The 22,354-nt window shown below is 44.4% G+C and overlaps 1 protein-coding gene across 16 annotated transcripts in view; it reads left to right on the top strand.

The window, feature by feature from the left end:
• ICA1 (islet cell autoantigen 1) overlaps positions 1–16,562 on the top strand; it is a 141,800-nt gene extending 125,238 nt beyond the window's left edge. For 15 of the 16 annotated variants that reach the window (XM_041727641.1, XM_041727648.1, XM_041727645.1 and 12 more), the window contains 3 exons: positions 3,683–3,952; positions 14,042–14,131; positions 16,313–16,562. In XM_041727641.1, the coding sequence (XP_041583575.1) occupies positions 3,683–3,952; positions 14,042–14,131; positions 16,313–16,434 (482 nt within the window). In that variant the 3' untranslated portion in view covers positions 16,435–16,562. The remainder of the gene's footprint in view (positions 1–3,682; positions 3,953–14,041; positions 14,132–16,312) is intronic. The other variant, XM_041727652.1, reaches the window with a different exon arrangement.
• Positions 16,563–22,354: the final 5,792 nt, after the last annotated feature.

Below are 22,354 nucleotides of genomic sequence, written 5' to 3'. Positions count from 1 at the left end.
AGAGCACAAAGGGGGCTTGTAGTGGTATCTGTGGGCTTGGCACCTGAGAGATCAGAGTCTTGGTTCACTCTTGCAGACAAAAGCATATAGAGTACCATAACCCAGGAGCAATACTTGTTTGGCTACCTGGGTAGAAGGCCCGATTCCACTTGAGCAGCCCTTACCAGGGCTGCTCTCAAAGAGCTTATTCTCTGTGTGTATATCTCCATTTTCTCATAGTTGAGTTGAATTATTTCCAGAAAAGATGTTAGCTTGATTCTTAAGAGCCAACAGACTAGTGTTGTTTTTCAAGTCTTGACATGTCTGGTTACAGAACTAAACCTGTCCTTTTCTACTTGTAATTAAGTTTTTCTTACAAGTTATGTATAATAATTTCAAGCATCATAATTATGAGGGCAATAATTGGGTTTCCCGGTCTTCTGGTTCAAGTCAGTGCCAGCTTCACTGCTTCCAGTGAAGTAATAAGTTCTCTTACAGAAAATGTCCCCTATGCAGCCGACCTTAACAGTTCAATAACCAGGACCCTAAGAGGTCAAATTCAGTGATAGGTCACTGACTAAGTCTCTATTTGGAATGAGCTCTAGACTATATCATCATCACCAAAGGTCCTTTTCTCATTGCTGTCAGTAAAGTTGAGTTTGACAGAATACAATATTAGTAGGGAATCTTTTAGTTAGAAGTAATAGAAACCCTTCACTAAGTAGCTTAGCTTTAAAATTAAGAAGAAAAAAAATAAAAAATAAATAAAATTAAGAAGAAAAGATCATATTGGGAATTAGTCCATGTAACTGGGGACATACAGTGATGGATTGGCTTTGAGCGAGGTTGGATCCAGAGTTTAGACAGTGTTGTCAGAGTTCTCTCTCCAGCTTTTTTTTTTTTTTTTTTAAGATTTATTTATTTATTTATTCATGAGAGACAGAGAGACATAACCAGAGGGAGAAGCAGGCTCCCTGTGGGGAACCCCATGCAGGACTCAGTCCCAGACCCCAGGATCATGCCTGAGCCAAAGGCAGAAGCTCAACCACTGAGCCACCCAGGTTCCCTTGCTGGGCCACCCAGACGTCCCTCTTTCCAACTTTTGGTGCTGCTTCACCCTCTGTTTGGCCCTGTCATCCCTGGGAGCCTCAAAACTGCATCTTTAGAATTTGGAATTTGAAAGAGAGGCCTCCTCCCTCCCCCTTTTATATACCAAACTCAGGGAAGCCTCTGGCATGTGCCCACCCCAGAGCCAGTCTCCATGGCCTGAGAAATGAAGGACTCTGGTCAGCCTCGATGAGGGGTGAGGAGGCACCCTACATGATTTCTCACCAGGATCCTGTGGAGAAGGTATTTCCCAAAAGGGAAAACTGAAGAGGAGGAGGAATGGGATGCTAAATTAACAAAACCTACAGAAGTCCATTCATTAGCCTTGCACACAAACCTAAACAGTGAAAACAAAGATAGAGCTTTGCGGTTTCTGGTTGTTTTTGGAAGGCTCAAAGTTTATTAGTTATTGTTGCTCATATTAGTCACAGTTGTCCCTGGATTGATATTTCAATGAATGCAGGAAGCCTCCCTCAGGATTTAACTTAGCAGAAGGCTGTAAAGTGACTTCGGGAAGAACACGTAATTTCCAGTGCTTATCAAAAGTCATCCCTTCCTCTAGAGTCTAGTCTTTGATTTGAACTGGTTCCAGAAAAACAGGTTTGGTTCAGCAATCATCTGGTTTCAGTCATGCCAGAAAGTAAACCACGAGGAAAAGTTTGGGTGTTCTAGTCCCAACTAAAGTAGAAAGTACAAAGACTTGTGAAGTTAATGTGTGCAAAGAGAGTGACACCAGGAGAGACTGAGAGAGGGAAGCAAGGAAAGTGCACAGGCAGCCGTGTGTTGAGGGACACAGCCAAGCTTCCTGCCTGCACTGACATATATGGCCTACCTACCTACCTACCTGGCCTTCTACCACACACAGGCCAAGGTGGATCCAGGCTGCCCACCCCCCTCCTGCATAACTATCTTACAAGCCTGTTTACTAAAATGCCATTTCCCTTGTCTTCTCACCACCCCACCTGACAGGATACATCTCAGTGCATGTTTCTGTGATCACACAGACAATAAGAATACTTAAACGAGATAGTTATCCAATTGAAGTGAATTTTGCTGCTCTTTTTAAACCATAGTGATATGGGAGTGACTGAACTCCTCCCTTCCTGGATGTGTAGCCAGTCTGCCCCACACATCAAAAATTCCTCTCAATCAGAACACCATTATATAAAGTGTGGCTGAAAATAAATCTAGTAAAGCCAACAGATAAGCTTGATTTGTTTACAAAAGAAAAAAAAAAAAAGCCTTCACTTAACTAATTATCTCACATAGTTGAGGAAAACCTGTTAATCCCCCTTAAGATGACAGTATCAGAAATGTAGTATAGCTCAGAGAAAATATAAATCATGATTATTCCTTCTCTTCATAACTTACGGCCATGTATGCAGTTTCCATGTGGCCATTAGATACCACCCCAAAACCACAGTTAATAGGACCAGCAGTCCTTGGTGTTCAAAATATGTAGAAAACCCAGTGAAAAGTCTTACAGTTTTTCTGGTTAGTGATGTCCCCGTTCTACTTATATTCCCTGTTCAGTATTTGTCAGTGTCCGTATTGTAAGAATGGACTTCTTCTTGTGGATAAGCAATGAGATTTAAAGGTCTATTTCTTTTGGTCTTCTAACAGTGTTTTGAGGTGGCTGTTATTAATATTATTTTACACGTGTAAAAACAGAGGCCCAGAAGAGCTAAGGGTCTGGCTATAGTCACTCACACAGCAAGTTAAGAATAGTCTCGGAACTTCCCCTCTGGTCTTCTGTACGTTCCAATCCTCCTGGGCAGTGACTCTGGCCTTCTCTGGGTGGTTCAGTTATTTGCCCTGTTTTCTTGTCATTCTTTCACTGCTGCCCTCAGGCAAACCAGACCCACCTTTCCTTTGCTTTGGCAAGGACTTGGGGTTGGGTTGCAGTCGGTTGCAGCAAAAGAGAAAGGAAGCAAGAGGCTTTCCTTGGCCAGTCGTTGGATGTCCTACCATCTTCCACTTCGGCCCAGTGTGTGGCAAGGGTCCTCTCCCCATCCTGGATGATGGTGCAAGCTCCCACATGGTGTGTTGGCTATGGATTTAGGGCTTGTGTGAGAAGATTCAGGAAGCTATACAAACAATGAACCAAAATATCCCACATTGTCTTCAATCCTGCCTTTGTTTCCTGTCTGAGAAATGTTTTGGTGGTAAATTTGTTTTTATATTAAGAAAAAACAAAACCCTAGAATTTTGGTGGATATATTAAGAAAAAAACAAAATTTGTTTTTAATATAAAAACAATTTGTAAATTTGTTTTTATATTAAGAAAAAAACAAAACCCTAGAGTTTTGGTGGATATATTAAGAAAAAACAATACCCTAGAATTTTACTGTTTCAGTAAAATTCTAATGATGCTCAGAAATGGAATTTGCTTTGGAGGAATGCAGATGAGGGACGATGGGACTAGAAATTAAACTCTGAAATTTCTTAAGATAGGCTATAATGAGAATAATTTAAAGTTGATAAGCTTTTTCTTAAATCTAGCTATCACCCAGTCTGTCCCATCCCAGCCCCCACTGCATTCCCAAGGGCTTGGGACCTGGGTGGTGATGTGTTTTGTGCTTTCTTACTTTGATAGCTTGCCTGGGCCCAATGGCAGGGACCTCAGAACCTGAAGGTACTGACAAAGATGACCTGCTGCTGTTGAGTGAGATCTTCAATGCTTCCTCCCTGGACGAGGGTGAGTTCAGCAAGGAATGGGCTGCTGTGTTTGGAGACGGCCGACTGAAGGAGCCAGTGCCCGCTGTGGCCCCAGGAGAGCCAGACCCCAGGCCCCAGGCAGGCTCAGGATTCCTTCCTTCACAGCTTTTAGACCAAAACATGAAAGACTTACAGGCCTCACTACAAGGTATGTACCAAGGGGATTGCAATAGGGGATTTTTTGTTTGTTCATTCATTTTTTTTTTTTTTAAGATTTTTTAAATTTATTCATGAGAGACAGAAAGAGAGGCAGAGACATAGGCAGAGGGAGAAGCAGACTCCCTGCGGGGAACCCGATGCAGGGCTCGATCCCAGAACCCTGGGATCATGCCCTGAGCCAAAGACAGACATTCAACCGCTGAGCTACTCAGGCATCCCTGTTCATTCTTTATTTTTAATTCAAGAGCCTCTTTCTTCCTTCTTTGTCTTTTTTTAAAAAATGTTTTTTGGTTTTTATTTTATATCTAATGTCTTTTTTTGTTGCTGTTTTTTTCATCCTTGTATTTTTCTTTTATATTCAGTGACTTTTTAGCTAAAATCTCAGAATCATATTCCAGCTTTAAGATGTTGCAGGGTTTACAATCTCTTCTCATAATTTTCTCCTCATGTTCACATTTGCTTTTAGTAAAAGGTTAGAGAGGTAGCTCTCAACCTTAATGTCTTGCTCTGATTTTTAGACTTTTGCATGGCATACTTTAGAGAATCAGATTGTCTGCAAAAAAAAAAAAAAAAAAAGAGAGAATCAGATTGTCTTCATAGTTATGGGCCCTGTTGGCTTGGCCATTCCTGCCTGGACAGTTCTCCACATTTCTATAGACATACCATCTTTTTAAGTGCCAAGTGACATCACACTGGGCTTCTTAACTTCTTAATTCACATTGAATTTTCCCTTGCTTCCTGCTGTCTCTCCTTCCTGGCCTACCCCTACCCTGAGGATGCTCTCAGCTCAGCCATTCCTTTTGGGTCTGAAACACGGGGCCCACCAGCATCTTGGCCACAGCAGAAATATAGTTTCCACTCTGATCTGTGGCCAGCAACATTGGTCAGGGTGCAAGGCACGCTGGTTGAGAACTACTGGCATGGGGAGCACATTGGTTGAGAGTGTAAAACTAAAACTCAGATTGAAATGGAAATTTTTAAGTCTAATATTCTAAACAGACCTTGGGAAGGAAACTATTTTCTACTATTTCAACACCTTTTTCCTTCTTTCATGTTATTTTAATTGTAAGACGGGAATCACTATTAAGAAATTCTCAAATTGTTTTGGTTTTTCCATGAATTTAGGCTATCTCCTTAATAAGTGTTTATCTGGTACTTAAAGCTGAGAACAAACAGCAGAGCTGGAATGATTAAGTAATTATGAGCTATTAAAAAAAAAAAAAAAACCTCAGGTCTTTGGAGATGAGATCACGGACAGAGCAAAAGTTGGTGGGCAAAACCAAAAAAAAGTCTTCCCTCTTTTTTTTCTTTTTCTTTTTTTTTTTTTTTAACAAAATTCATCATTCCTTTTATTGTTTTCTGTGAGTCCTATTTTGTATCCATGTCATTTATTTTCAGGAATGGAGTTAGAGATAAGAGGGATAAATGGAATCCAAAAATACTTTACCCTGAGCCTCACCTCTGGGTTTCGCCATCTCTTTCACTGGAGCTCCAGATGAGCAATGCTGCCAGTGACTTGAGTTTCACCCCCACCCACCTGCGGTGGAGGTGCTGACAAGCCGTGGGAGAGTTGGAAGGCCATAGCCAGGATCCACTACTTAGATCTTGGGGCTGCTGGAGACTCTCCAGTGTGCTACAGGATGAATCCCATTCCGGCCCCCAGCTATAAAGATACTAGGGCCCTTGCTGCCCACAGGAATGGTGGTGGCAGTACTCCCACTTAACTGGACTGGCTGAGTGTCATTCACTTGTGAGTGGCCCTCACTGACAGCTGGGAAGTCAGAGCTCCACGCCCTCTTCCTGAGCAGACAGTGTGAGATCTCAGCTCAGGGCCCATGGCCTCGCAACTATGCCTGAGAGCTATGACAAGAGCAGTGGCCATGGACTTCGCACTTTAGCTTTGTCCCAAATCCAAGTGCTTCAGCATTGGAGTACTTACTCTTGGGTCTAGGGGGGGAGGTGTTCTGACAGTGAGAAATGTAAGCTTATTGTAGAAAGAGGTATTCCTGTATGGGTAGAGAGGTACTACCAAGGGAAGCCATTTATTTCTCAAGCAACAAAAATCTCACTTAAGGTTGCCACCCTACTAGCTCCTTACCAAGTTTCTCACTGATTCAACAGAGATTTATTGGGTCCTTCTGGGTGCCAGGCATTGGGGATTCATCTGAGAATATAACTCACATTCTGATGAAGAGGAGGTAATGAACAATAAACATAATAAAGAAAAATCACAGAGTAGGTTAAAAAGTGCTCGGTATTATAGAGAAAAGGCAAAATAGAACTAAGGGATAGAAAGTGTTGGGTGGATGGCAAGGCAGGTCAGGCTGTAGAACTAAATAGGGTTCTTATGAGAAGATGAAAGTTGAGCAGACTTGCAGGAGGTGGCGGAATGGGCCACCTGGAGATAGGGACAGAGGCCATGTGCCAGTGCCTAAGGCAGGACATGCCTGTGTGGTCGAGGGTCTGCAGGAGGAGCTCTGTGGGTGGAGTGAGGCAGGGAGGCAGAGGCTTGGCCATACATGGCCTCCTGGCCTTTGGAAGAACCTGGGCCTTTATTTATTTATTTATTTTAAAGATTTTATTTATTTATTCATGAGAGAGAGAGAGAGAGAGAGAGAGAGAGAAGCAGAGACACAGGCAGAGGGAGAAGCAGGCTCCATGCAGGGAGCCTGACGTGGGACTCGATCCCGGGTCTCCAGGATCACGCCCTGGGCTGAAGGCGGCGCTAAACCATTGAGCCACCCAGACTGCCCCAAACCTGGGCCTTTAATTTGGCCCAAGAAAAAATGGGAACCGTCACAGTGTCTTAGACCAACAGTGGACATGATCTGATTTATCATTTAAAAGGATCATCCTGCCTGCTAAAAGTTTCCTTTTCTCTGCTGGTGTTCTATGAAGACCAGGGCTAAAGGAGTTGTTTTCTAACCTCCGAGTTACCCTGTTTCCTTTGCATGCCAGCAGACACAAACTGAATGTCTATGGAAAACAAAAATGACAGGAAAGAAAAATGGAACCTAAGTGTTTGAAAGAGGAAGCCCACTTATCTTCTACCACATGTATGGATTCCCAGCAGGTGCTCCCACAATTCTGGTTCTGATGCTGCCCTGATTCAGGGAACCTTCAAAACAGATGTGGTACAAATAAAGAACAGGCACCCTGCTTCGGTGACTGATCATGTAATCCTGTTACAACCACATCCTATGCTTTTGTCAAAACTTTCCCCACCTCTCCCTAAAAAGGAGAAGAGGATTACTGGCTCTCGATTTTTTTTTTTTTTAAGACACCCATGGTCTAGAAAAGTCCATCTATATACATGTAAAAGCATCTAAGTAACTATTAAACTTCAGACACTCCATATTGAAATTGCTTCTCCCATCATCCAGATCATCTCAAAAATCAAATTAAATAACCAACTGAAACAAATAAGTAATCACACACAACATGGAACAGAAAGGCTCACTGACATGTTGGTTTAGAGAAACCAGCAGTGGCAGAGAGTTAACTTACCTAATCCTCACCACACCCTTGCCAGGGAGGTACTATCATCATTTCCTTTTTAGGGCCCTGGGAAACTGAGAAACAAAGTAATGAAGTAATTTGCCTGAGATCAGACATGTGGTGGGAGGCAGACAGATGGTGAACCTGAGCCATGTGACCCTGAAGTCTGTGCCTTTCACCATTCTGTTCGGTTGCCTCTCTGTACCAAGTCTCCAATGGCAAATGTGATTTCTCAGTGGGTTCCTTCAGGCCTCTCCTTGGATGCTCCTGGGGGAGCAGGACTCGTCATGATTAGCTTGGCCCTGGGTGTCCTGGACACACACACAGACCAAGAACAAATGGTTGCCATGGAGAAGGAATGCACTGGTTGGGAGGCAGGGACCCTGTCGACCACAAAAATTGGATGATATTCCAGAATAGAATATTTGAAATCAAGATTGTTTGTAGAATCTTCGCCTGTGCTAGCAGCCACCCACATCTTCCCTGTAGGGCATTACTGCTCATTCTCACCACCATTGTTCTAGTTCTCTGTGAGGTCCAGGTGGGGCTGCATCCTCAAGATGTTGGTGTCAAGAGAACTGAGGGGAAGGGTCTGGCCTCCAGCTGCAGCAACCTCTGCTCTTCCACAGACTGCACTTCCCTGCCCCACTCCCCTCCTCACTTCTCCTTCTCCTCCTCTCTCCCCCTCCCCATTTTCCTCTGCCACCCTCCCTCCTTTCTTTGTCCTCTCTCCCCACTCTGTTCCCCTGTGCTCTGGGAGAATAGAGAGGGAGGGAGATTTAGTAAGATAACAATTATATTTGCCTCCTTCCCCCACCCCAACTTCAAGCTCTAGGAGAGCAAAACGAAGCGTCCTACATTTAGGATAAAGTTGGGCTGAACATTTAAAAAAGGAGTTGATTTTATGTAGGATTTCTGAGAGTTTCTGAAGTTACCAGCATGATAGGGGCTGGGGTTTCCTGTGTGTCGTACAATGATGAGAAAACTGTACCTTTCTGAGGCCTCCTAAAGCAAGTAGAAAGAGAGCTGGCCAGAGGAGCTTCCCAAGGTTGAGACAAGGTGAGGCTGATAAGCCTCATTTGCCATTCTTCTCCATTCTCCACCAATACCCAAAATTTAATTTAGACATAGAATAGACGCTGATACTGAAAAGACTACCATCTGCTCAAAATACATGCACCAGGACATCTTTTAATTTAGGATTCTGCAAACCTAAGTTAGGAGTCTTGTTCTACATTCTCACAAACATGCAGTTCTGTGTTCCTTCTGGATATTCTTTTGTTTTATGCCATGCCTAGGTGCTGTTACCATCTGGGTTGGTTTCTATTTAAGGCTAATGTAATGTCAAGCTTTGCATTATCTCCAATTCACCTTTCCTTAAACTGAGTTCACCCCCTTGCCGTTCCTAGCTTAACCTGGCTCCAGATAACTGGCATATCTGGGACTCAAATGATGAGAAGGAGAAGACTATGGGGTGCAGTTAGAGTTTGAACACGGAATAGGTGCTCACGGCATGAATGCGTGGAATTTTTGTTCCATTAAAGAAGCAGCTGATTAAAAAAAAAAAAAGCAGCAGCTGATTGAGGAACATCTGCTGGTCTTGGATATATGCAGAATTTAAGTGCCTCCCCTTAATCCATAGAAGGAGCCTTGATGACCATCTACTCCACCCTCATTTTATAGATGAGGAAATCAGGAAATCCCTTATGACTTGCCAAGTTGTTGCAGGTTTATATCTACCATTTGCAAAAGTTCTAAACAAACTCCTCAGGCTGCCTTACAAGGCCCTTTAGGACCTACCCCAGTCTCATTGCTGCCTATACTTCCCACACCTTTACTTACCATGACTTAATCACCTTGTTTTTCTGAGGACCTATGTATTATGTCAAGTAAGCTGGACTCCAGCCATATCGAACTTGAATGAGCCTCAAACATGCTCTCTCTCCTCCTTAGAGCACATCACCCATCTCACACCCATGATGCTTGCTTTCCCTGGTTAAGTTCTCACCCTTCAATGTAGCTTCAATGTAATTTCATCCAGAGAGCCTTCCTTGACTCCCTCCTCCCGTCCCCTCCAGCAGTCAGGGTTAGGTGTTTCTGCCTCCATTCCCTTTATAGATTACTCATTCCTTTCCTCACATCATTGTAAGATTGGTGTAATTCTCTTGCTCTTGGTTGTCATGGGCAGGGCCCGTGTTTGTGTTGCTCACTGTTATATTTCCAGAACATAGCTGAGCGCCTGGAATACAACAGATGTTCAGAAAAAGGATAGATGGATGAATGGATGGATGGATGGACGGACAGACGGATGGACAGATGGATGAATAGCAAGAAGGGAGGGGAAGGAACAACAGACATTGAATCACTAGATTAAAAGAAAGCAATCCGAAACTAATCTCTAGGATTGTTCCTCATGTTGCTGAGCTGTACTAAATAAAATTCAGATTCAGCTTTGTTTTATTGGTGCGTGCTCTCTGGCTTTTGTGCTCCCTGGTTTCACCTACAAGAATCCATTTTATTCATACAGCAACCTAATGAGGCAGGAATTTTTATCCACCCTTTGCAGATATGGAAACTGGAGCTCAGAAGGGGAAATGTGGATGACAGGGTGGTACTTGGCTACCATGATTGTGGTGTTCCCACTTTCCCCTTCACTGCCAACCCCACCCCAGTGCCCCCCAGGCTGTGATCATCAACCCAGCCTGAGCTTTTGCTCTCCCAGCTAGTGAAATTACATTCACGGTAAAGTGCTCCTCTGGATGGTGTTTTTTTGGCTTCGCTTGCTGCTCTGGCTGGCCAGTGTTATTTCTGGCTGATTTATATTTTCCCTTATGTAAGTAAAGGGGGCAGGATTGCTCCAATAAAATTTTATATGTGTTTCCTGCAAATGGGTAGCACAGTTGACATATCAAAGGATCTATGAGCTAGGATCTTCATTTTGTTCCCAGAACTCTCAGCGCTTGCTCTGTGGCCCCCACCCTTCACCACCCTCTCCTGACACAATTACTCTAAGATAGGGAGACATCTTTCTAGCCACACCTTCATGTTAAAAACGCCTCAGCCAAGGAACACCAACTAGAGAACAGTTGATGGCAATTACAGGAATATTAGCTAGAGTTAGTTCTCTTTAAATAGCATTTTTTCTTGACAGAAGCCAAGACATTTGAAATCTGGCTTGGCATTCCATCCATAATTATTCTAGTTGCACCCCTCCCCTAAATAATTCCCAAAGTGATATGAGCGAGAGTGACATTGCAGCTGAGCTTAGTGTTTTCTTTTCTTTTTCTCTTAGCTGAAGTCCCAGCCATACCATTTTCTCCCCTCATGCACATATACTCGACTGTTAGACTTACACTTAATAGCTGTTCTGAGACAACAATGTGACTTGGCAAACTGGCTCTTGTTTCTGCTCCACACTAGGGGCAAAGAAATAATGATACCCTGTGTCTTTGTGAAAATTCTGAGGTATGCTGTCCCCATCATATTAATCCTCAAAGAATGGATGTCTTCAGACGCATCCTTCTTCATGTCCTCTGCTGCAGAGAAGCCCTCAAATCCATAGATTCTAAATCTATGAGTGTTTAGACGAGCAATATTAAATAATCCATAGTTACAAATGAATTCGATTAGAAGACATTTATTGTCTGTATAAAGGACTATGCCATTATAATCCTTGAAGTGATAGGCTTGAAATATGATTTATATTTCTGGTACTTTTAAAATATGGCTTGATATACAGACATGTTATTTATTTATAACTTTTCGGGAACATACCCATTACGTAAAGTGAGGGGAGCTCCATTTTGACATGTAGATTTATTTCTGCCTCCTTTAGGAATGTGTTCCATTTTATGCTCTGAAAAATACAATGCTTTGAACCTGCCTTGCTTTTTGAATGTTCTCTGAAACCATTTTAAAAAATGAATGTTGTGCATATTTTTGAAATGGGAAGAATTATCTCACTGAGTTCCCACTGTATCAAATAGCGTACAGAGATCAGGGAGGGGCTGACTTTCATACCTCTCATTTGGCTTTGCTCTGAGTCCGTTCAGGTTCTTTCTGGAAGTGTAGGCCTCCTTGAACTCAGAGAGCTTGATGGGATGGACTGAAGAGCTTAAAACAGCAGGACCTGAGGAGGTGGGGTTTTGAGACAGACCCCTCTGTTTCTTAGGAGGGCTGTCTTTGGCTGGCTGGCTCTGGCCTCAGCCAAGATGACCTGATCCTGAAGGATATGGTGACCCTTGCAGCTTCCTTAGAGACCACCCATGACAGTGCTTCTCAAACTTGCACTTACATAACAGTCACTGGGGGATTGTGAAAACAGTTTCTTGGGCTCTTCTGCTAGGGATTCTGATTCACTGGGTCAGGGTTGGCCCTGGGAACTTGCATTTCTAGCCAGCTGTCAGGTGGTGTCCATGTTGCTGGTATGGGCATCCTACTTTAAGAACCACTGCTCCAAGAGATTGAAGCCAGGCTTACAGGAGTTGGTGGAAAGGTTCTATGGGCTCTGCCAAGCACAGGTGGGTTTTGACTATGTTTGGTGTTGGGGACAGGGTGGTAGGGAAAAGGGCAAAATTCACTCAGTTACATTCTACCTCTTTCAGCTTGATTTGGCATACTGTGGATCACAACTCTAACTTTCCACATTTCCCACTCTTTTATGTGATTTGTGCTTAGAAGTAATGCTCAGGGCCCAGTTATCTAGGTACTAGGAAGGTTATGTTATCCTAGATTACACCAAATACTGGTCAGTTTTATACTTTTTTGAACTATAATTTACATACCATAAAAATTACCCACTGTAAAAGAATGATTCAAGGATTTCTAGTAAATTTATATTGTGCAATAATCACTGTAGTCCTGTGTTAGAACATTTCCATTATCCCAGAAAGCTCCTTCAAAATCTGGTGCCTTTGTTGTTTATGAATTATGTTAACTACATATTCAAATGTTGTTCGAATAAGTAGTAAAACTTTTAAAAGCCTTCTCTATGTTTGCATTGTTTTAGATCCGATAGGTAGATCACACGCCACTGTTTCAGTTGTCATTCGTTAGTCTACATGGAGAAGTTTGTGTGCCACTTGCTGAAAATGAAATAATTCAGCCAGTGAATATTATAGCATCTCTCATGCCAAGCATTGTTTTGCCATCTCTTAAAATAATGCCTCATAAGTGTACTTCTCATGGTTTAAGAACATTCTCCAAGAGTTTATCCTAATTTAACAGCCATTATGTGCCAGACAGTGCACTAAAGGATGTAAAGATGAATAATACGTGATCTCTGACTTCAGGAGGCTCACAACCCTAGGAGGTGACACAAAAATGCAAACTAATAAATATAGTTAAGATTTGCTAATTAAGTCTCTTGTTGGGCATCTTAGAATAATGACAGGGGAAATGAACAGCATTAAATCCTGCCATTTTTGTGGCATATGCTCTGTGACTTGGTTATGTGTAACTTGTTCCAGAAATTGGCTTCACTACCCAGCTGAAAACTGTGCCATTCAAATATATTGTCTCAGGAGGATCTTATCAGAGACAAAACCTTTTCTGAAGAAAACAGCAGAGCATCCCAGTAAAAAGATACAGTTTTAATAATGGTGGACCTAACAGTAGTGGATCATCTGATGGTCTGTGTTTCATAGAATCAAGAATGGACGTAGTCCACAATACCTTCCTATATACTGCCTCAGGTATTTTGAAGCACATTGAGGAAGCAATTTCTTCTATCACTGAGAAGACAGGACTCACAGACCAGATTTAAAGCAGACATGCAAAGAATTATTTGATAAAATCCTAAATTAAATGTAAGCCATGCCAAAACATCTAACATACATCGTGAATGCTCTGGGAAACTAGGTTTGCTTCCCCCAAAGCAGGACCGCCCAACGCCACATAGGCATTATTTTGCCTATGTGGGTGGGCAGAGCACAGGGACATTACAGAATTTTGGGTAAGGCAAACGGAGTGCATTGTAAGATACAGCATCAAGTTAAGGGGGTGTTCTTTACCCTCATATAGCTGGACTAGACTATCATTTATTGATGTGTATTATCTAAACTTCTCACTCTAAATTGGCTGTATAGCAAATAAATGGGTTGGATCATAGTGAAGTAGAGAAGACCTGCGGTTAATTAATTATATTGCTACATTTACTGGTGTTCACTTTTTAAAGCTTTCTCCATTTATGAGAAAAGCAAGGCACTTGATTTCCTTGGAATGCTATGGATAATCTCTGCTGTGACCATGAAATAATATTACTCGAGAAGAAAAATGGGCATAGAGCTAAAAGAAAAAAAAATGTTCTAACCTTAGCAATTTCACAGATTTTTTTTTTTCAAAATCCAATCTTTTCCCCGATTTTCCATATTTACAAATTGGACACGATTATACCTATCTCTTGTCCCCTAAAGCCCATCCCAGGTACGAGGAACATGGCACAAGGGCCTTGTCCTTGTCGCACCACCCTTCCCCTTTCTTTGGAGGCCACTGCAGGTGAGACCGTGTGTGCACCCAGCAGCTGGTGGGGCGGTGTGCCAGCCCTTCCCTAGACCTAACCACCTCTGGTTTTGAACATTAGGCTGCTCAGAGAGCAATGTCAATCCTCCTCCTACTCCATGGCCAACACCACAGGCAAGCAGTCCAAATGACAACAGCCCTGCAATGAAAGGTAATACAGTGTTTTATTCCCTGGAAATGACAGTTGCCTTCCTTTCAACTGGCCTAACACTATTTTCCGTCTTTCTTTACTAATTTCTATTTGAGCACCGAGGGTGCGAATCAGGGGCTACAGGGGTGGAGGGTTTTGTATGATCCCATGAATTACATTCTGGCTTTTTTTCTGACATAATGTCCTAATTCATAATTCCCCTTATCAAACCAAATGAGGAGGAGTCAAAAACTGTCTCCACGTGACTGGGTGCTACCCAGGTAGGAAAGGCCACCAAGGTTTGCTGTCTTTAATTGAAAATACTATTGCCATGGCCAAACAAGGCATTTAATTAGTGCTCCTCTGAAAGAGCTGATTTTCCTTAGTCAGAGGAGGGCCCTTCAAGCTCGTGGGACTGTTCCTTTCTGAGTGAGGCTCCCAAAGAGAACATGTGTTCCACTGAAGATCTTTGTATTTGCAGCTGCCTCTCTCTTCCTTTGATCATCACCCATTTTCCCCATGTTGACCGCAGGAAGTAACAGGAAGTGTCTTTATTATCCCAAAGCATCCCCATGATGTTCTTATAGGTATTGTGCAGTTGTACCTGGTTTCCCAAACTCCAGCAGTGGAGGTCTAGGGAATGTGAGGGCTGCCCCAAAAGTACAGTCACCTGACTCCTCCCAGCAAGGCCAGAGCTACTTGTTGAGGGCTTCTCTAGACCTTTGGGAAGTTAGTAGGAAGGGAAAGTAGGTGCAGCATATTTTTGCTGGTGAGATCTTTAAGATGTGTTGATATTCCCTATCTAGACTACAGATAGACTCATCCTCTATAAATGAATCTTGCCCCTTAGTTTCCTGTATGGCCTTCTATATGACTAAAGATGAGTTACTCCCTTTTTAAAAAGTTGTTCCCACTCCACTACCCAACCAAATTACATTGAGAGCTCTCAAGTCTCAGTTTATCATATCAGACAAAGCTGAGTATTCTGTAGGCGAATTGCACGTGGAATTCAGTTAATGTTAAATGGTAATAACTTGCATGTTACCAACTAGCCTTGCTTGCAGTCATCTCTATAGTAGATGCACTGATTATCTCATGATAAATCTATGAGAGATTATGAGAAAAAAAAGGGAATCAGAAGTATACTATGATTGGCACACTATCTTACCATTTTGGTGCCATTTTCATCAAAAACCCAAAGGCCCTGTTGAGTGGGATAATCCCATCACCACTCTCCCATTACTTTGGCATAACCTCTTAGCTTGTTCCCCCCCAGCATTTCCCAAGACTCTTTAAGCCAGATGGCAAGCACATTCCTCGCTCCTCTCAGTGAGAAGGATAACCTGTCAAGACATTTTCTTCATGCTTTTGATATTCCCACCTGTTGGGAAAGGGAAAGAAACCTGGGTCATCTGAGCCAATGAACTTCGATCCTCATGTGGAATGATTTATGTAGAGAAGAGCCCTCAGCTTATGTAGAAATCACTTGCATCAGGCACTCTTTTGAAAATATTCTCATCTGGAAAATAATTTGGTTCTATAATTGTGGCATTCGGAAAGTTAGAGCAGGTGGTTTAGTGAAAGAGCAGCTGAAGGGAGTATCCAGTGAGGGTGAAGTGGAGGTGGGGCGTGGGGGTGATTTAGAGCCCAGGAGGAGGAGGAGACCTTCAGAGGCCTCCTCCCTCTGACAGGAGAGGGTGGAAGAAGGCAGTGACCGTGAGAAAAGAGATACAGCCAGGCCTAGGTGCCAACCCTCCTCTCTGCCTGTTGCTTTGAAGCTTGAAGAGTGGTCACGGTATTTCCCTTGACCCAGCAGATTTGTAAAGTGTTCCAGTGGACACTGGAACATACCTTGCTTCCTCAGCCATTCAGTCTGATTTCTGAAGTCGCGATGCTATTTCCTGCTTGTGTTTAAGCAGCACGGTCTGCAGTTTTAGGCAGCTTGGTAGGTGAGTTTACAGGTGAAGGTTAACACTGCTCATTCTTCATGGAGTTTTAGGCCATGGTTTAGAAATGTTCTTTGGCCAACCAACAGGGGGACATGGAATTCCCTAGCTGGTTTTAGGGACAGAGTGTACTGGGATTTGTCTGATTGAGCAGCATCCTCCCTTTTCGGGAGGAGCCTGGACCCACCTACATGCAGTTTGGCAGAGGTGGGCCTTTGGAAGGGGCCTGCATTCACATGTCCTCTTCTCTCCCCAGAGCCTGCCAAGGCTGCCTCGGATCTGACTGCCTGGTTTAGCCTCTTTGCTGACCTCGACCCATTATCAAATCCTGACGCTGTTGGGAAAACCGATAAAGAACATGAATTGCTCAATGCATGAATCTGCAGCCTCACGGAGGGAGCCCACGTGCCGCTCCTCAGCCACACACCTGGGGGCACGCAGATGTATGAAGTGATCAGTATGCTGTTTTAATTACGTGCCATTTTAATAAAATGAAAGGGTCAAAGGCCCTGTTTATATTGGTATAATTATTTACTCTTATTTGGTATAAAGGTTTTGAGTGTATTCTCTATGTGGATCTAACAATACAGCAGTTTTTAGCTGGCTGCTCTCCTGCCAACATCCACATCGTGGCTACTGATGTGTCACTGGGATACTACTGTGAGATCCAAGTTCAAATCATAAACCTATTCTGTGTTAGGTTTAATAAGGAGTCCTGTGGCCTCAGAGGCAGCGGGAGGCTAACAAGGCTTAAATGCCTCCTCATGTACCCCCTGCCTCTGTCGCCCTTAAGGAGGGCGGGGGGGGGGGGGGGGGAAGGGGGGTGCTGCAGGAAAACCCTCCCTTCCTGCTGAGCCACGTTCCAATGAGCTCTGGGTGAAGCTCCAGCCAACCAGAGAGACTCTTCCCTAGCCGTCGCCCAGTGGGCTGTGTGTTCTCACATCGCCAGGGGAGCTGGGCTGGTCTCCATTGCACGAACCTTTCTATGGAAAGCAGCCGTAGCTGCAGATACCAGTGTCTCCTTTTGTCTTCATGGCTGGAATTCAAAAGCATGTATTTCTGGAGTCCCTTGTGATATTAACTGTTCTTGGTTTTTTTTTTTGTTTTTTTGTTTTTTGTTTTTTAATTAAATGGCAGAGACATTTGACACGCAAAGGCAAGTTAATAGAGTCTGTTGTGGGGATTCAGTGGGGAGGTGCCATGGGTGTGGGGGCTGGAGAGGGAGGAAGATGACAAGGACTAATCCCACCTGTGTGAAGCTATTGACATGCTCCCATGCATCGCCCACATACAGAACAAGAAAGGAGGGCATGGACTTTGGTGGCGCGGGCAGAGGTGGGAGCAAGTTTTGTGTGGGGGCATGTTAGCAGTTCAGACACTCCACCAGCATGGACCCCCAGGGCTGCTGCCTCTCCTCCCATCCCTGTGGCCCTGTGGGCATAGGGTTAATGATTAGCAAGAATTGGTCCCACATGCCCAGCTGGGCCAGTGAGGTCTCTGCTGTACTCTTGCAGCCTCAGTCTCCAGCCTTGAAAGGGTCTCCTGTGGCCGCTTTCCCCAACAGAGGGCTGCGGCTTCTCTGCTCTCTCTGGTGTGCTTCCATGGAAGGACCTGGACCAGCAGTAGCCACCGTCCTCTGCGAGACAACATTGGGGGACTGGAAGGCATTCTCATTCTCCTTCGTGCAGGATGACACCCGAAGGCAAGTTAGTTGGGACTGTGTGTTACGTGGCTGGTGTAGCTCTGCTCACTTCCTGGCCAGCCCAAACTGTCCATGGAGTCTGTTTGTAAGAGTCTCATTTAATGACTCTTCAGCCTGGCACTCATGGTCTTTGAGGATATCAGGATGCTGCCCTGGGTCCCCAACCCCTCACCCTCCCACACATACACAGGAGAACATGTGGGATCCTTAAACCCTCCTTCTCAATCCTTGGCCTATGCATTTGCTGCACACTCTACCCGGATGCCCCCCTCTCCTTACCCTCAGGTGCCATCACAGCCCGACTCGCCCCTCAGGAGCACCTCACATTCCCACCTCCTTTAACTATAGCCTGCAGTTTTCCTTCAGGGAACCACCCCTGATCTCTCCTTCCTGCCCTTTTCTGTCATGATTAGCACATGCTTGGTGCTCTCCCTGGCCTGTGAGGCCTATGCATACATACCTGCCTCCCCCACTAGGCGTTGCAACCCCAGAGAACAGGGTCCCGATTGCCCCAAATCTTCTGTATCTCCCTAGTAATAATCCCCCTGGAGTCCCCTTGCAAACAGTGGGATCAATGATTGCTGAATGAAGCTGCCCTGTGTGAAATGATGATTAAGGACTCCTCGTTGCATCCTGGGTCACATTTGCTAACAGCCGTGGAGTCCACAGCAGCCGCAGGAAGGAGACGAAGCAGCGAAGCAGGAGTGGACTTGCTCTATCCAGGCTAGAGGCACAGGGCGCTAGCTTGGCTGCAGTGGGGGGCGGGGAGCAGAGGGGCGTGGGGTTCTTCTCTGTTGAATGGATCACTTTAAATACTAACAGGTTGCATTTTAAAGTTGATCTGCGGGTGAAGGAGGAGTGGAGGATTGTGGTAGTTGAACAGGCTTTGCTACAAGTAAAAGGAAAGTACTGCACATGAAGGCATTTTCTCCCTGAATTTTCTTTACATTTTTTGTTGAAAAAAATTTCAATTCCCATTCCCATCTGCAATCCACTTGGCCAGGCTCTTGATCCCTCTTGATAGGCGTGTTTTGATCCTGGCTAGCACAAAGCCCCCTCGGCCACCTCTCTAGTTTAAGGAGAAGCAGCTGCTGGCTTATTCTTTTTTAAGCGGTCTGTGTGCTGCCCAGCCAGGGGGCTTCCTTGGGGGCCCACCTCACCCCCCCCCCCAGCTGTCTGTAGAAGGACTGTCTCTGGCAGGAAGAAGACAAAGGTGCCCCACCCCCTTCGCGCCCAGTCTTGCTACTCATTTTCATCCCTTGTCTCGAGCGGGTACAATTGCGCTGGAACCCTCGGGGAAATTCAGAGCACCTGCTCCTTGAAAACTTTCCTGCTGTTTTAGGTGGTCTGCAAGTCTCCGTTCCCTTCTCCCGCTGCCCCAGCCAATATATAAAGAATATTCAAATTTAAGAGAGGGAGCCAGAACCATTTCTCTTTCCTCCTTTCTTTTTCTCCCAGCTGGCATGGGCTTTGGTGCACTTTATAGATTCATTGCCTTCAAAATGTAATTTTAGAAATGTCAGGTTGATTTTTGAGTTGTGTGAGAGTGAGAAAAGCATCCGTCAGCTTCAGAATTAGAAAGGCACCAACTTAGAACTTTTTGTTGGAGGCTTATGCCCAAGAAAACGTGGTCTGCTCAGAGTTGGCAGCCCTGAGAGCCCTGAGTTGCCAGTGGGTGTGTAGACGGTGCTCACCATCATGCTGTGGCCAGTGTTACATTGGGTATGGGGCCCGGGCAGAGGCCCCCGGGGTGCCTTCTGAGGCTGCCTAGCCATTTGGGTCAAGATGCCTTCTGCCTATGCTTCAGCTCCAAGAGTCAGCTAACCGAGCTCCATGCTTCCCTCTTAGACACCACTGCTGAGACGCCCACCCCCTCCCTAGGGGCCCGACCCTGGCAATTCCTCAGGGTTTAACTATTGGAGCTATTGATTTTGCCAATATATCAAAGTGCATCTGTCTTTGCAATTGACTAGTGTTCTCCCAATAGGCCCTGGCACCTTTGATTCAAACCATCTCTAGTCACGCACAGTGCAGTGATGCAGGTCTCTTCAGCTTTGTTGGAAAATAGACTTCAGCTTGGAGCCAGCTTCAGTGATTGGCAGTGGCTGCCAAGAATTTTTCACTAAGGATTCTGATAAATGAGTGATGTTTTTAATGGGTATGGGGCAGGGAGTGGTGGCAGTAGTGCTATGTGTTTCCCAACACTGCATCTGACCTTGTCTTTCATGGGGCTTTTAGTTTTTACTATTGCTGCTGCTGCTGCTACTACTATTATTATTACTACTTTCTTCCTCTTCCTCCTTTTTAGATTAAAAAAATAATTAGGATTCTGGAACCTTGAGAGAGGGGCATATATGGATGAGAAAAACAGAAGTCTCAAAAACCACCTAATTACTGAACCCTATTTCAACTCAAACTCATTTAAACAACAACAACAAAAAATGAGGGTGGATTTATTTGCTCAGGTAACTAAAAGGTCCAGGTGCATGCATCAGGATCTAGGGGCCCAGGCAGTAGCCTCAGCAATACCTTCTGCCTCTCTTCAGCTCCCAGCTTTGATTCCCTCTGTATTGCTTCATTCTAATAGACTTCTCATAAGGAGGCAATAGCCACCAGTATCTCCAGCCAAAATCTTGGAATTGAGCTTGCCTTGAACCCATTTCCAGTCTCCTCCAGTCAGCTACTGGAATCAAGGTGGGTGGGTGGGTGGGGAACAGGCTGACTCCTCAGCTTTTCATGGGTCCATCCCTGGAGCCTGACCCTCAGGGACTAGAGATGGAGAATGGGTGGTTCCTCTAGGGGAAGCTGTGCTGTTGGTATCAGGGGATAGGGAATGGATCCTCAGGCAGGAAAATGCCATGGGGACCCCCGTTTTCTACTAGGATGACCTTGAGGACATGCTTGTGTAATTTCCAGAGTGGGTATGGGGCCAAGTGGCTGAAAGAACTAGAATGTCTTCCAGAAGACCCTCTGGACCAACCCTGGGTCTAGAAGGCTTGGTGTTCTTGGTGGCCCAGAGGATGCCTACTGTGCAGCTCTTCCATAGCTGACACCCAGTAAGTCAAAAGGGACCACAGAGCTCTTTGTATCCAATCTGTTGACACACAGATGAGAAAACCGAGGGACATATTTTAGAAAGCTATAATTTAGTGGGAAACTGGGATTAGAACCCACATTGCCTAACTGCTGGGCCGTGCCTTCTTTTACTTCAAGGTGTTTGCTAGAAACTGAAAGCTGAAGAAAGGAATTCAGAGACACACAAAACTCCTTTAAAAGCCGATGTCTTTTCTCTCCTCTCAACACACACTCTCTCTTTTTTGCCAATTATTAAATACACCCTTGGGGGATGCACTCTAGGATGATAGTGTAGGGCAGCTGTGAAGAGTCTGGGTTCTGAAATCTGTGGCCAGGCCTCCCAAGTTGAGGCTCCACCAGCTGTAAGTCACAAACCCTCTGTGCACTTCTGTTTTCTCTTCTTCCCTAGTAGCGTTGCCTGCTAAGGGAGTCATTACAGGGATTGAGTCGATGCCCCAAAGATGTAGCACTGGGCTCACACACTGCAGTGCACAAGGATGGCCACTGTCGCAGGTCACTTACTTGGTAAATGATACTGAAATAGGGAGTGGGAGGCTGCTCTCTCCCGTGACTTTCTGAGAGACTTTCCAAGCCCAATTTTCTGTCCCCATCATTTATGAACTTGTTTCTAAGCATCACGGGAATGGAGGAAGCTAGTAGGAAGGGATTAGAAAGTCTAATGAAAAAATTCTAATGCATAAGTTGCCCCTGATTTTTCTATAAAGTTGGACAGAATTGTGTGTGGAGACCAGGAGAAATTAAGTGGGTTCTTTGCCAGGTTCAGAAGGGACATGCTGCAAAACTTGCCAAACTTAATGGTATTTTTAAAGTGAACCACTAACCAGAGCACTGATCAAAAGAAATTGGGATGCAGACCAATTGGAACTCTTACACACCGTTGATGGGAAAGCAGAATGGAACAGCCACTTTGGAAAAGTTTGGCAGTTTCACATAAAGTTAAACATATACTTGTCATACAACCCAGCAATTCTGCCCCTAGAAACTCCCCCTAGAGAAAAAAATATGTATATATTCACACAAAAACCTCTATGTGAGTGTTGGTAGTAGCTTTACTCATAATCTCCCCAAACCAGAAATTCAAATATCCTTCCCCTGGTGAATGATGCTCTGGTACATGCATCCAGTGAGATATTATTTAGCAGTGAACATGAAGCAACTATTGATTCATACAACAACATGAGGATTCATGTTGCTATCATGTACCCCTAATATGATGCAATGAGAAGGGAACTTCACTTCTGTTAGTTGTTCTTTCCCAAAACTCATAACCCAGTCTAGTCCTAAAAAAAAAAAAAAAAAAACAAAAACAAAAAAACCTCAAATTGACATTCTACAAAATAGCTGACCAATGATACCTCAAAAGTGTCAAGGTCATGAAAAACAACAACAACAACAAAAAGACTGAGAAACCAGCACAGATGGGAGGAAATTGAGACAGGACCACCAAATGCCATGGCGGATCCTGGAACAGGAAAAGAACATTAGTGGAAAAATGGATGA

The sequence above is a fragment of the Vulpes lagopus genome, chromosome 13, assembly GCF_018345385.1.
Source record: "Vulpes lagopus strain Blue_001 chromosome 13, ASM1834538v1, whole genome shotgun sequence".
In the NCBI taxonomy this organism is placed as follows: Eukaryota; Metazoa; Chordata; class Mammalia; order Carnivora; family Canidae; genus Vulpes; species Vulpes lagopus.
The sequence above is the reverse complement of the archived record's forward strand: the minus strand, read 5'-3'. Positions and strand labels throughout refer to the sequence as shown.